The sequence below is a fragment of the Dunckerocampus dactyliophorus genome, chromosome 12 (assembly GCF_027744805.1).
Source record: "Dunckerocampus dactyliophorus isolate RoL2022-P2 chromosome 12, RoL_Ddac_1.1, whole genome shotgun sequence".
Classification (NCBI taxonomy): domain Eukaryota; kingdom Metazoa; phylum Chordata; class Actinopteri; order Syngnathiformes; family Syngnathidae; genus Dunckerocampus; species Dunckerocampus dactyliophorus.
Window position 1 is genome coordinate 18,273,546 of NC_072830.1, and position 13,930 is coordinate 18,287,475.

The 13,930-nt window shown below is 39.6% G+C and overlaps 1 protein-coding gene across 3 annotated transcripts in view; it reads left to right on the top strand.

Annotated features, from left to right (window-relative positions):
• The first annotated feature begins 822 nt into the window (after positions 1 to 822).
• Positions 823 to 13,930, top strand: part of nf1a (neurofibromin 1a) — an 89,930-nt gene continuing 76,822 nt past the window's right edge. For all 3 annotated transcript variants that reach the window (XM_054794049.1, XM_054794051.1, XM_054794050.1), the window contains exons 1-2: positions 823 to 1,104; positions 12,047 to 12,190. In XM_054794049.1, coding sequence (XP_054650024.1) covers positions 1,045 to 1,104; positions 12,047 to 12,190 — 204 coding nt within the window. In that variant the 5' untranslated portion in view covers positions 823 to 1,044. The remainder of the gene's footprint in view (positions 1,105 to 12,046; positions 12,191 to 13,930) is intronic.

Here is a 13,930-nt window from a genome sequence, read left to right on the forward strand (position 1 = left end):
ACAGATGGTTGAAGAATCAGACTGCCTACTGTGGTGCAACTCTGTTATTTTACTGCTGTGCTTCTTTTATTTTGAGGGAGGTCGCTGGAAAAGACAGGCAAAATACAGGAGTTTACCAGTGAAAAGGTGATCATTTACCTGTATTAGTTATTCACATTACAAAAAATATGTTGAATGTGATGATAGGATGGTCATCAATGTATTTCACCTAGTTTATTACAGTGGTTTTCAAACTTTCAGACATTATTTCAGACATTTTAATCCACGTACCCCCTATTGACAACCACTTAAAATCAAACACACCACTGACAAATAAACTATTAAACATGTCAATTTCTTCTAATTTTTGCTTTTAAATAGCTATGCAACGTACTCTTTGGGTTTAAATACCCTTTCAATGTTTTTTTTCCTCAGGTGGAGCACTGCGATTGACGCATGCGCTCCAGCAAGCTGACGTGACAGCTGCGTTTTTCACGGAAGCCAGGAAATTTTGCGCCAAAATAAAACATTTTCAGGTTACCATCATATTTTATTTGCGCAAAAAGATTTCACAACCAACATGGATAAGAAATTTGTTTAAATAAAGAATAGACACATAAAGAATACTATGCTGAGAGAAATAATTTGAAAAAGTACCAAAAAGATTATTTAAACTTTGAATTAATTTCGCTGCTCTGTATTAACTTATTAAATTGCTGCTTTTCATTCAGGTATTGTTTATATTGTTATAGTCATTGTCGCTATAATGCACTAATTCACATCCGGTCGAGTGTATTACGCTGAAGACGGTCTACGGAAGTGATATTATGTGGTGGAGTTAACTTGATGCATCGCTCCAACGCCTCCCATCAATTCCTCTGAAGAAGACTTCCGGTGGTTTTAATGGCGGTGGCATGGTGAATCCCACGGAAAGAGAAAAAAATTGCCCCCTTCGTCCTCTCCCATCGATTCAGGACAGATTTATATGCGAATTTGACTTTGACAGATTCAGCCTCGTACCGTGGATTTAGCAGTACAAGCATCGCGGTGTCTCTCCCCTCGGCCATGGCGGCTCACAAACCAGTGGAATGGGTCCAGGCCGTGATTACTAGATTTGATGAGCAGGTAAGATGGGTGAATTCTCTAGATGGGGGCATCTCCTCTGTCTGCTCAACTGCAAATTTAATATAATGTCAAGCAAACCAATCGGCTATTTCCATTAAAGAAGCATGTGACTGCTGAAATGTTGCTTGTGAAGAGGAGGCATTTCTAGCTAGCGTCGTCCGCACCATGGATCGTCACATTTATCTGTACAGGTTTGCACAGACTTGGCCAGTCATTGAGACAAATGAAAACCTTACAAGTTCACACTTTGGCAACGTCTAAATGCGCGCATTAATGGTGAAGTGTTAGTAAAAGCTATCTTCCACATAGCCTGATCAGCAATCGTTAGCAGGCCTAGCTGTTTGTTGTAAACAAATCAAATGTGACAGGGCGTGCATACTGCTGTTAGGAAGTACTCTTGATTCCATTTCATTTAATTTACACAGGCTTGCAAGCCTTTTTTCCCACGTCTGTGTTATCACGGCACAGTGTGATTTATTTGTTTCTGACATGCTTAACAAGTTACATTCAGGAACATCACGTGGTAACATTTGCATAATTTAACGTGACCGAAAAGGAGCCGGAAGAAGCAGATCTAAGGGTTCAGTTACACTTACTTACAGACATAAAAACTAAATGTGGAAACTGGGACCGACTGAGGGTGCTTTCACGTTCCGAACCAGGAATTAAAAAAAAAAAAAAAAAAAAGGTACTTGGTGGTCACTTTGGTTCGGTCTGGTTTGTGTAAACACTCACATTTTTGTCATAATAATCTGTTAATTAAGTATGTGATGTGTACATAGCCTGACGACCCCACGCTCCCAAAACAACATCACAACATCAACATCATCAGTATAAATTGAGAGTCCAGGTTTATAATAGCACAGGTGTATCCAACTTGCAGCACTATTAAAGCTACTTTGTCAAAAAGAAAAGAGAGGTGGGCTATTTGTTTTACGTGGCTGCCAACATTTAAATTATACTTTATTTACAAAGCACATCTTCACTCAGTGTGGTCATTTGTCATTAAATACAGGTGTCATGTTTGGATAGGACACATAAAAATACTAAGAGGAGAAGCAAATATTCTTTGAACTACTCAGCATCAGCCGGTGAGCTACTGCTAGCTTACGAGCTACATGTTGGAGACCCCGGTGGTAGCGTGTCAGTCTTAACACTGGACACACTACGTGTTTATGTGGGTTTATGTTGAACAACTTAGACACACAACTAGTGTTTTGAAGACAAGCCATCAGTATTAAAATGATAACAAGAGAGCAAGGTTGTTAAGTGACACTTTACAAAAAGTAAGTTAGCATGTATCCCATGAATGTGATAGCCACATGTAGCTCGCCCGTGGGACAAAAACGAGCTAGCTAGCGGCCACCAGAGAGGCAGCGAAAGCCAGGCAAAATGTGTAAATAATGAAAAAGTCGAATGAGATTGAAACGTTACACAAGATGTCAACACAAGATGTGTTGCGTCAACACAAACGACACAAGATGTGTTGCCTACTTTTATGTGGTCACACATGTGAAAGTGCCAACAAGGCAGACAGGCGAGTGCGGTGCATGTTTATCAAAATAAAGCGCGGTGAAACATTTTTAGGATATTTTAAATTGTTATCAAACGAATGTGCATAAATAAGCTACATATGTATCTATATAGCATATATATCCATTCATACAATATGTTACTTAACATTGCTTAAAAAAAAAACAAAACTAATTTTTAAGGTGTGGCGGCTTTTATTTTGTTGTGGCACTGTGCCATGATCAATTACATGTAGCGGAAACCTTTGAATAAACTGAATTAAGGACATGTTATACATAAAAAAGTTTGTGTTGCCCATTGACTAGTTAATTAATTGTTTTTACTTAACAGATATTACTTGTATTGGAAGAGGAAGGGGTTTTATGCTCGTCATTAAAGACCTAAGTCTGCTGTGTTTAGACTTAAGTAGTCTTTGCACCCGCTGTTAGCACCCAGTGATTATTATGGATTGAGTTGGGCTTATCCGGATTACTGCAGTTAGGATAAAGTGGAGTTACCTCTATGTCTGGTTATTGCTACCCTAATTACCAAATAAATCCCGACGCTCAATTTACTTTACATCTTGATGAAACTGTATTTTGTCAGCGTGTGGACATTTGTTTTGTGTCAACCACATTGGCATCATCAAGTGGATCAATGAAAATAAAGATGCTACTGTGTGTGTGTGTGTGTGTGTTAGGGGTGTAATGGTATGTGTATTCAGAACCCTGAGTTTGGTACAAAGGCGCACCGATTTCCCACACGATACACATTAAAAGTAAGCGACAAGAAGTGCTACCGCCTATAGTGACACGTCTATGCTTTAAAAAAGAAAAAAAAGCAGATTGCTTGTGTTATTTCTCACATTCACTCAAGTTTCACACCGCCGACATGTTTTATCCAATACTTTGTGAGCTGCATCGGACAGCTTGTTTATGTCATTTGTCCAATTGGTAAACTAACAAACATGCTTGAAAGTCAACTTTTTACTATAAGCAAATTTATTACATACATTAATCAGTACCAGCTTTTTCCCCCCAATCATTTTCCCCAAGAAGGTGAAGTTCATTTAATTTTTTAAAGATACAGTCAAACCTGTCTTAGCGGCCACCTTTATAGAACGGCCACCTGCCTATAGCAGCCACTGAAAAATCCCCCGCAGCAAATTTACATGTTATAGACCCTGTGTATAGCAGTCACCTGTCCAACGCGGCCACCCATTTTGTCTCCCTTGGTCAATATCTGACTGCGGCAAAATTACCAACTCAAGTAGAAGCTTCATGCACGAAAAAGTTGCGTTTTTCAATCAATGAAGCCGTCGTGTGTAGACTTTAATTACTGAGTCCTAGCTCAGTCACAATCATTCACAAGATCCACACAAACTGTCAGTTGTTCCACATAAAAAAAGCCGTCTTCTTTTGAGTTTGCTATTTCCTAGTCAAACATGTAACTTTAAGAGCATTTGCACCAAAACATTACCGCAAAGTAGGCTGGGAACAGGACGTGCTCCCAGCGACGTTACAATAAAAAAAAAACATACGCCAGCATGCATGCGGCAGCGGGAGCAAAACTGAGTTCGGTTGTACTTAATTGACGTATTTTAGAATGTACTCACGTTATTTTTGATCAATCCTCATCCACAAATCCATCAAAGTCCTCATCTTCTGTATTCGACACAAACAAAGCCGTCTTCTTTTCCGTTCGCTACTAGTCTGTTAACTTGTCAGTGTTATTCAGCTCCGAAGCAAAGAAGGAAACTTCTCCTGTTGCTTCTGCCAACTTTATTTATTGAACGCGGCCACCAGACAGCAGCTCAGAACACACACACATCTCTCAGCATCGTCTCTCCTTCCTGCTTGCCCACAAGGCAAAGGTTAAACAAGCCCCACTACATAGCTGTCCAGCCAGCCTGTAAGAAATGACACCGTTTATTTCCTGGTGTGCACTGGTCAATACTGTAATGCCGCTTGTTGTGGGGAAGGAGAGACTCACGTCGCCGATGCACTTTAATGGCTTTATTAACAGCGGAGAACACTGCAGGACTTTACATCCACGCCAACATAAACACACTTCCCAACTCTCTCCAATCTCACAGCTAGCACTGAGCCTAGCTCTCCTGCTCGGGACGCCCACCGTCACTTCCCGTCACTTCCTGATGAACTAAAGCTGTAATGACACTCTGCCGTATAAAAAGTAAAATATTAAAAACAAGCGTAAGACATTACTAGCACAGCTTTGTTCTGTGGGTCGTGGATATATTCTATCAGTTATTATTAAGCCTCTAGCTTCCTTTTAGTAATTAAAAACCTTGGCTATGATTGCACTACATTGTCATGTAGACCTACAAAGTACACTTGGAAGAACAAGAGGTGAATAAATGTATTGCAACTGATGTGAAACTGATGAGGGGTAGGATTAAATAAGCTTTGCTTCTTCCTACTCCTTTTTGGACATGCAAAATTGTGAATTGTACTATGTGATGTGCTACTGTTTGACTCATGCATGTTCAGGATGAATTAAAACCATGAACCATGATAATAACAAGCCTAGTAGTGCTGTACAACTTTTATCCGCAGTCTGCAGTGCCCTCTACTGGTCAACATTATTATTTTTTTTCTCCTTTTTTTTTCTTTTTTTCCCCCCTCTACTGGTCAACATTCAAACTGGACGCCAACCTGTCTATAGAGGCCACCTGTCTATAGCGGCCACTTTTGCAGACTCCCTCTAGTGGCTGCTATAGACAAGTTTGACTGTATATGGTGCTGAAGAATATTAAGTAACTTTAGGATACCTTTTGTATAGAACAGGTGTATACATTATTTCAATAAACATACTAAATAACCTTATTTTTTGGATAACTGAAGGAGCAAATGCATTTATTAAATGCCAAATGTAACTGTAAAGGAGCGATCGCATTACGGTTGGCCCCCCAAAAATGGAATTGAACTTGGTAATTGAATTGAACATATCCACCAAGATTGATACCGCTAACTTTTTATATTGAAATTTTTTTTTATGTAGCTTTAACTGTAGTTTGAACACCTGGAGGTAAAAATGACAAACTGTACCTGTGGATTTTTCCTTGCCAAATATCATGACATCACTACTACATTAAAAAAAAATAGCATCGGCTCAGAAGTACAAACTAACCAACAAAAGCCGGTATCTTCAAGGATGGTAAAGGGCTGGTCGTCCAGCGCCATCATTTCCATGATGAAATCACAGATTCCTTTAGCCCTCGGGTCGTCTCTGGCAAACTGTTTTGCACTTTTCCAATGACGCGACTCCTCGAGCGTTGTAGCGATGCTGCCGTTTCAGGTGGCTGATAAAGTTTGATGTGTTGAAGCTTGTTTTTCTTTTTTTCCCCTCATCGCCGAATGTTTACGGAGCATTTGGTGACATGTCTTCCTCTGAAACTGTGAGAAATCCCACATGATGGATGCCATGTTTGTCATAATTGCTCTAATATGAGTGATTTCAAGAAACTAAACAAGCAGTTGCCATTTGCAAAATACAAGGACCAAGAGTCCTTGAAGCACTGTCTAATCACGACTACACGTATTACTAACTCTTCATTCTTGTGAGGTCATTGTCAGTACTCACCCATTATCCAACTATGTGCTGTTATGTCTGTTTTATACTTATTATTTATTATGATTGTTATATGTATTGTTATTTGCATTACCTTACCATTTTCTTATGTATTCTAAACTAGCAAAGAGTACATTTGGAATACAGGAAGTGAACAAATGTATTGCAATTGATGTGAAACAGATAGGGGGGTAGGATTAAATAAGCTTTGCTTCTTCCTACTCCTTTTGGACATGTGGAACTGCAAATTGTATTATGTGATGTATTCCAATGTAACTTGTATGCATGTTGAAATAAATTAAACCATTACATTGGGCCAAATAATTACCCATCCGATAATTAATGTCCTGAATTCATGTGTTATAAGGGGCATGCACATGCGTCTACCGCAGTACAACACCCATAAGTCAATAACTTCATGTTATGTTGTTACAAACATGAGATAATGTTTCATCATTCTTAGGACACAAACCAACAAGCTCAGTTTTGAAGGACAAAAACCAACGTTTGTGTGTGCACGAGAGGCCAAAACGCGTAGAAAAATATTAACGGTGGTGAGGAAAAAGTGTTTGCCCTCTTCCTGATTTCTTTTATTTTTGCATGTTTGTCACACTTAAATGTTTCAGATCATCAAACAAATTTAAATATTAATCAATGACAACACAACTGAACACAAAATGCAGTTTTTAAATGAAGCTTTATTATTTAGGGAGGAAAAAAAAAATCTAAACATTCATGGCCATGTGTGGAAAAAGTGATGGCCCCTAAAGTTAATTACTGGTTGGGCCACCCTTAGCAGAAACAACTGCAATCAAGCATTTGTGATAACTTATAGTGAGTCTCTTACAGCGCTTTGGAGGTATTTTGGCCCACTCATCTTTGCAGAATTGTTGTAATTCAGTCACATTGGAGGGGTTTTCAGCATGAGCCGCCTTTTTTAAGGTCATGCCACAGCATCTCAGTAGGATTCAGGTCAGGACTTTGACGAGGCCACTCCAAAACCTTCATTTTGTTTTTCTCCAGCCTTTCAGAGGTGAGCACAGCAAGTCTTCCAGGTCTTGAAGCAGCAAAACAGCCCCAGACCATCACACTGCCACCACCACCACCATATTTTACTGTTAATATGATGTTCTTTTTCTGGAATGCAGTGTTATTTTTACGCCAGATGAAATGTGACACACACCTTCCAAAAAGTTCAACTTTTGTACCGTCAGTCCAAAGAGTATTTTCCAAAAGGTCTTGGGGATGACCAAGGTATTTTCTGGCAAAACAGAGACGAGCCTCAAAAGGATAATTGTGATTTTTTGCCATGAAGTTGTATGACATCCCCATCAGCAGTTTAGTACATAAATACTGTCTTACCCCCCCACTTGGTACCGTGAGTCCAGTTCTGGTCGGATATCCGCGACAAGGAACGTAGTTCCGCTTAGTTGCTGGAGCCACTTAAGTAAAGAGTTTGGCTTCTTAAAACAATATGCGTTCAAAAGAGTAATACATTTGCATCACAAAAATGTCTTCTCGAAAAAATCTGACCTCACAAATTGCTCGGCATTATATTTGTCTCCCGCTGTATCCCTATGCACAGTCGCCTCTCCATTCTTGTGTACGTCTTCTTCTGTGACTGAGTGCCTCAGCCATCTTGTTTATGTGTGTTCCAGAGCAGAAGAAGATGCGAGACAACTTCATGTCAAAAAATCCGAACTATCCCTTAAAGGTTCTTTTTGTTGAGCAGTGTATTTTTATATTGGAACTCTGTCATGCAAACCATTTTTGGCCAGTGTCTTTCTTATGGTGACGTCATGAACATTGACCTTAACTGAGGCAAGTGAGGCCTCTAGTTCATTGGATGCTATTGTGGGGTCTTTTGCCGCTCGCTGGGTTGAGTCGTCGCTGCTCTCTTGGGGTAATTTTGGTTGGCCTACCACTCATGGGAAGGTTCACCGCTGTTCCATGTTTTCGCCATTTGCGGATAATGGCTGTCACTGTGGTTTGCTGGAGTCCCAAAGCTTTAGAAAAGGCTTCATAACTTCTTCCACGTGAACTCAGGTGTGATAAACTACAGTTATGATTTTAACGGGGGCAATCACTTGTTTTTTACACAGGGCCATGTAGATTTTTTTTCTTCCCTTTTAATAATAAAACATTTCATTTAAAAACTGCATTTTGTGTTCAGTAGTGGTGTCATTGACTAATATTTAAATTTGTTTGATCTGAAACATTTAAGTGTGACAAACATGCAAAAAAAAAAGGAAATCAGGAAGGGAGCAACACTGTTTCACACCACTGTATACTCTTGTGGACTCTCATGCGACATGTGTCAGGCAAATTAGACGCTGGCACCACCCCCTGCAACCCAACGCCACAGATCCATTGCAGTCCTATGAGAAACACTGCTTTGGAATGTAAAACTAAAAGTGCAGTTGTTAAGATGTGTGTGTTTTTTTTTTTATACATATCTGAGATTTAAATTCGGCAAATCCCATATGGGAAAAATGTTTGACCTTCCTATTAGGTGCTCGGCCAAGCTCTGGGAAACAATGATCTCACTGACCACGTTGTGGGGCACTGCAATGCAGACAGAGGAAAGGCCTGTTTCACATTGTGTGTTATTGGCATGTGATGTTGTGACAGTTTGACTTCATGGCAGAACGATGGGAGTACATTGAGTTCCTATTCTAAAACCCTCCATTGGCAGCCCCACTCCTGAGACTGATGTGAAGATGATTGTTGGAAACCATTTTGGTGATGGACTGAACTTCAAAGATAAAGCCATAAGGGTCAAGTTGTGTAAACCAGAGTTACCAGGACTTTTTAATGCAGAGATACACACTGCACAGTTTGTCTGCAGGAGGAATGGGCATTGTTGAGTAGATTAGTTGATCATTAAGAATTTTCTCAATTATGTTTATTTGATAGATGAGCCGTTATTTATAGTCTTAAAGGAACTGAAGAAGAATGGAGTGCACTGCTTGTACAAGTCAGTTATTGTTCATTTTCCCCCGTGGACAATCAAGAAAATGTAGTCAAATACTCCTCCTTAGGTAAAGTATGGCTGTGACAGACATTGCCTGTGAGACATTTACATACACCCATCATGAGAAGGGATTTGGGGCCCATAAAAACTTATTTGAACCTTTCTTTTTAAAGGAGGGATCATTATACAACATACTCGATATCAGGGGTGTCCAAAGTGTGGCCCCTGGCTGTTTTTTTGTTTTTTTTAATGGGCCACCGGACATGCTAAAAAATGTAATTGAACAAAAAAAACGTAAAAATAAAAACTACTTCAATGGAAAACTCTGCAGTAATGTTCCAAAAATAAAGTAAAAATAGTCAGAGAAAAAAGTTAAAAGAAAAAAAAGCTACAGAAAAAGTCATAGTTTTGCGAGACTCATCTTGCAATATTATGAGACAAAATGCCATCACTTTAGTAGTATAATGTTGAAATAATAAAGAAAAACGTGCATTTTTTTAAAGTCGGAATATGAGAAGCATACAAAACTAAAGTTGTAATTTTTTTAGATTTAGGTTGGGGCAAAAGTTATAATATTAGGGGAATTAAGTCCAAATATTTTGGAAATAAAGTCATAATATTCCGAGAAGAAAATCAATAAAGATTGTTTAGAAGAGTTGAAAAGTTGAAATAATTGGAAAATTTAAAAAATGGGGGAAAAGTCTTGACTAATGCGCTTTTTCCACTTATAAAAGTGACAATGTTACAAGAATAAAGACATAATTATGAGAAAATAATTTACAACAAAAATGTTGAAATTAGGGACGTCGATCCGCTGTATTTTGAAGATAAGATCAGCTTCTGCTACGAGATCGGGCCGGTCCGGTTGCCGTATAATGTTGGGAACTCTGGGCCACACTCCAACATGGTAACGTGCTGGTTGCAACTCCAATCCCGCCAGCCATAAGAAGAAGAAAACTCTTAACGTGGCGGAATCTCATCACCAACACTACTGAACGTGTCGAAACGGCGGCGAAAAACCTTGGGAACTCCTCTGTTACGGAGCGTTAATGAAAGCTGGCGGGGTTAGCTTGGAAGGACCATTTTATAATGCCCACTGACGAAGTGCAGGTTCTGAGTGAAAAAAGACGAGAAGCACGTTTATTCTTGCATCCAGCTCGTATCAACCGTCAATTGCCATTCTCAGCACACACAACACACATCTGGCCTTCAAAATAAGAGCGCTTTTTGTCACATTTGTCTAATTGTGTAAACAAAATAAGGGTGTAATTAAAATATCTTACATAAATAACGTGATTGGAAGTATATTTGTGACTCCATCTTAATCACAAGCACGGGCATTACAGTTTGTTGAAGATTTTGTAGCAATATGTGCTGAGGCTGACATCCCATTAGAAAATTTTGCTAAGCTACATCCATTTCTTAATTACAAATGGGCCAATGATGTATTGCATTAAGAAAATTTAGGATTTTTTTCATTTCATTCATGGACATTTTATTAATTACCCCAAAAAGCACACACACTATGCTGGTAAAGTAAGTGGAAAAGGTAAAAAAAACAAACAAAACTGATTTCATAGGGCAATATGATTTTTAGTTTTTGTGAGAACCAAAATTCCTGGCTGCACATCTGCTGCTGGATATATGATATGAAAAAAGGGAAGCATAAAATCATCTTAATTTAGACAAAAAGCGTATTTTACTTACTTTTTCAAGAGAACATACAAGTATATCACTCGTGAAACTCACAGAGGATAAGATGCTTTCTTTAAGGAGGCTTTGGATGTGAGAGTACATTGGTGGAGCTCTAGCAGGACTTACAAGTGAGAAAGCGGTTTGCAGTTACGAGCGATCTGCGAAACGTGAACCGCGATAGTGCGAGGGAACACTGTATATGCTATATCGGGGTGTCCATTACAGTGATCGCGAAGGTAGTGTGGGTCGCATGTCACCCACATAACCGTCACTTTGTAGATATCCTATGGCATCAGTCAGCAGACATTAAGCCCCCTCCTGAATCGCTCTTTTGCTTCTGCGGCAAAAAAGGTGCATCCTTTTAATTTTTCCGTATGTGGCCCGGGTGGAAAAAGTTTGGACACCCCTGTTATAAATCATCAGTGTTTTTTGTTGAAACAGACACAAGCATGCACACAGCGTAGCCGACTTCATTGCAGTTGCTCATCCATAGTTAAATTTCACACTTTCACAAAAGAAGGCAAAAGAGACCCCAGAATTAATTGACAAAGTCAAAATAAAGACGTGTCATTTTTGTTTTTTATTAATGCGATTGCTCCTCTGCATGCGATACAGACATTAGCTGTTGTAAACATGAACATGCAGACACAAAGGATATTCTGTCAGGTAAATAAGATAAATAAACCAATTTAAGATGTTTAATCCTGTTGTTGATCTTAATCAATGGCGTTATCATGCTAAAAGTTGTGCCGCGGCCATTACCCTCCATTTTTACAGATCGATAGATATACTTTATTAATCTTGTGATGATCTTGTGAATTAAGGAATGATGTCTGTTCTGTGTGCGTGTGTGCGCGTGTGTGTCATGCTGCAAATGATCAAAAGATTTTAATTGCATTTCCAGCCACCTCCGTCTGTGGTTTGGCTCAGTCTATTAATTTCATATCATGTGATATTTTGGTTTTTTTTTCTCATCAAATCAAACCGGATGTACCAGTTGAATTTAACTCAATTTTGAGGCTGTTTGCGTGCGTTTCACTTCAAACAGGACCAGCCTTCTGAATGGCTGTGTAAATGTACATAATAAAGCTGCTTGCAAAATATGTCAAAAGCCCCAACTTGAAAACTGATTCTATTCAGTTTTTCCATCTTTGCTTTCTTTCCCTGCAGCTTCCCATCAAAGTTGGACACCAGAACACTCACACGAAAATCAGCACGGAGCACAACAAAGAGTGTCTGATCAACATCTCAAAATACAAGTTTTCACTCGTCATTAGTGGCCTCACGACCATCCTCAAAAATGTCAATAACATGGTAAGTTGTCATGTTTCACTTATATTATTCATGTTGCAGCCTGATTGATAATAAAGTAAATCCCCGCTATTTGGGGACCACCGGCAAATGGCGAAAAACCACAAGTAATTGATCCACCCATGAAAATGTCTATTTTTAACACTTTGTTATGTTTAGACTTCTCATTGAAACGAGAAAGCGGAATGTTGAGAATGAATGTCGAGGCCCAACCCTAATAGGTACTGACCACTAATGAATGACAATTGATGCACAGATGGAATCACGGTCACGGTCTAGCCTTTAGCCTCGTGGTCAAGCGAGTGCTACAACCACACTTCTGTCTGTTCTGGGGCCACCTCCAGCTACCGATAAAGCGGCTAGCGGTGGTACGCTCTGTTACGCTGCGCCACAGGCGCGTTTCTCCAAGCCGCGTCTACAGTTGACTGTATAGGCTAGTGCTGCTGTGGCCACACACATAGTACGCACTGACACCACTTCCGTAGTACGTTATGCTATATGTATCCTGTACATTTTGTGCATTAAATATAATGTATTTATACATTTTTACCGACTTAATGTGAATGAGATGTTTTCTGATGAACCAACGGCCTATTTTCTGAGAAAAACAAAATGTTTTGACCAAAAATCTGCAAATGCTGCTGAATCACAATTATGCAGAGATCCAGCGTAATTTTTATTTTTACCGTCTTCAATCTATACTTGTACCGATATGGTACAAAGCATGCTAAAACTGGAAAGAGTGAGGATCAAATATTATGGCACCCAGTGTTTCCAACTCATCAGTAAGGAAAGTAGCTGTTAAGGTGTCCTAGGATGTCCTCACCCAATTTGCTTAATTCACTATTTGCACATAATTGTAATAAAGGAATACTGTTGAAACCATTAAAGTCGGTCCTGATCATGTTGGTAACCCTGTCTGTCTACTAGGACTGCAACTAATGATTATTTCCTTGGTTGATTAATCTGAAAGTTGTTGTCTGGATGAATCTAATAATCAGTTAGGCCCTAGACCAGGGTTCGGCAACCTTTACCATCAAAAGAGCCGTTTTGCCTCCTGTTTAAGTAAAAAATAAATCCACAAAACATGACACAGCTTATAAACTTGTAAAAATTTGAATCTTTTTGGAGTTTGAATGTTCTTCCCGTTTGTGCATGTATGTTCTCCGTGTACTCCGGTTTCCTCCAACATTCCAAAAACATGCATGGTAAGTTAATTGGCGACTCTAAATTGTCCATAGGTATGAATGTGAGTGTGAATGGTTGCTTGTCTATATGTGCCCTGCAATTAGCTGGCGACCAGTCCAGGGTATAACCCTGCCTCTCGCCTGAAGTCAGCTGGGATAGGCTCCAGCATATCCCCGCGACCCGAGTAAGCAGCATAGAAAATGGATAGATGGATGTTACAACAACAAAACTCAACAAGCAGAAGTGCAGCGCGTATGTGTAGGTTTTGCCAACTTGGCAATTTTCTTACTAAATCTGGCGACTTTCTAAACCAGGGGTCTCAAACTCAATTTCACTGGGGGACAGTGGAGGTAGCGTTTGGGTGAGGCTGGGCCGCATCCAGTATTGGGAGTAGAGCTGGGAATCTCAGGGTACCTCACGATACGATACAATTCACAATACATCCATGTGATAACACCACTGTTAGTTTAGTGTTTACTTGCCCCTGTAAGTATGCCAGTAACACTGAGCTTGCCCGGATGTTGCGGGCTGCAGTTACACTACTCTTTGATGTCC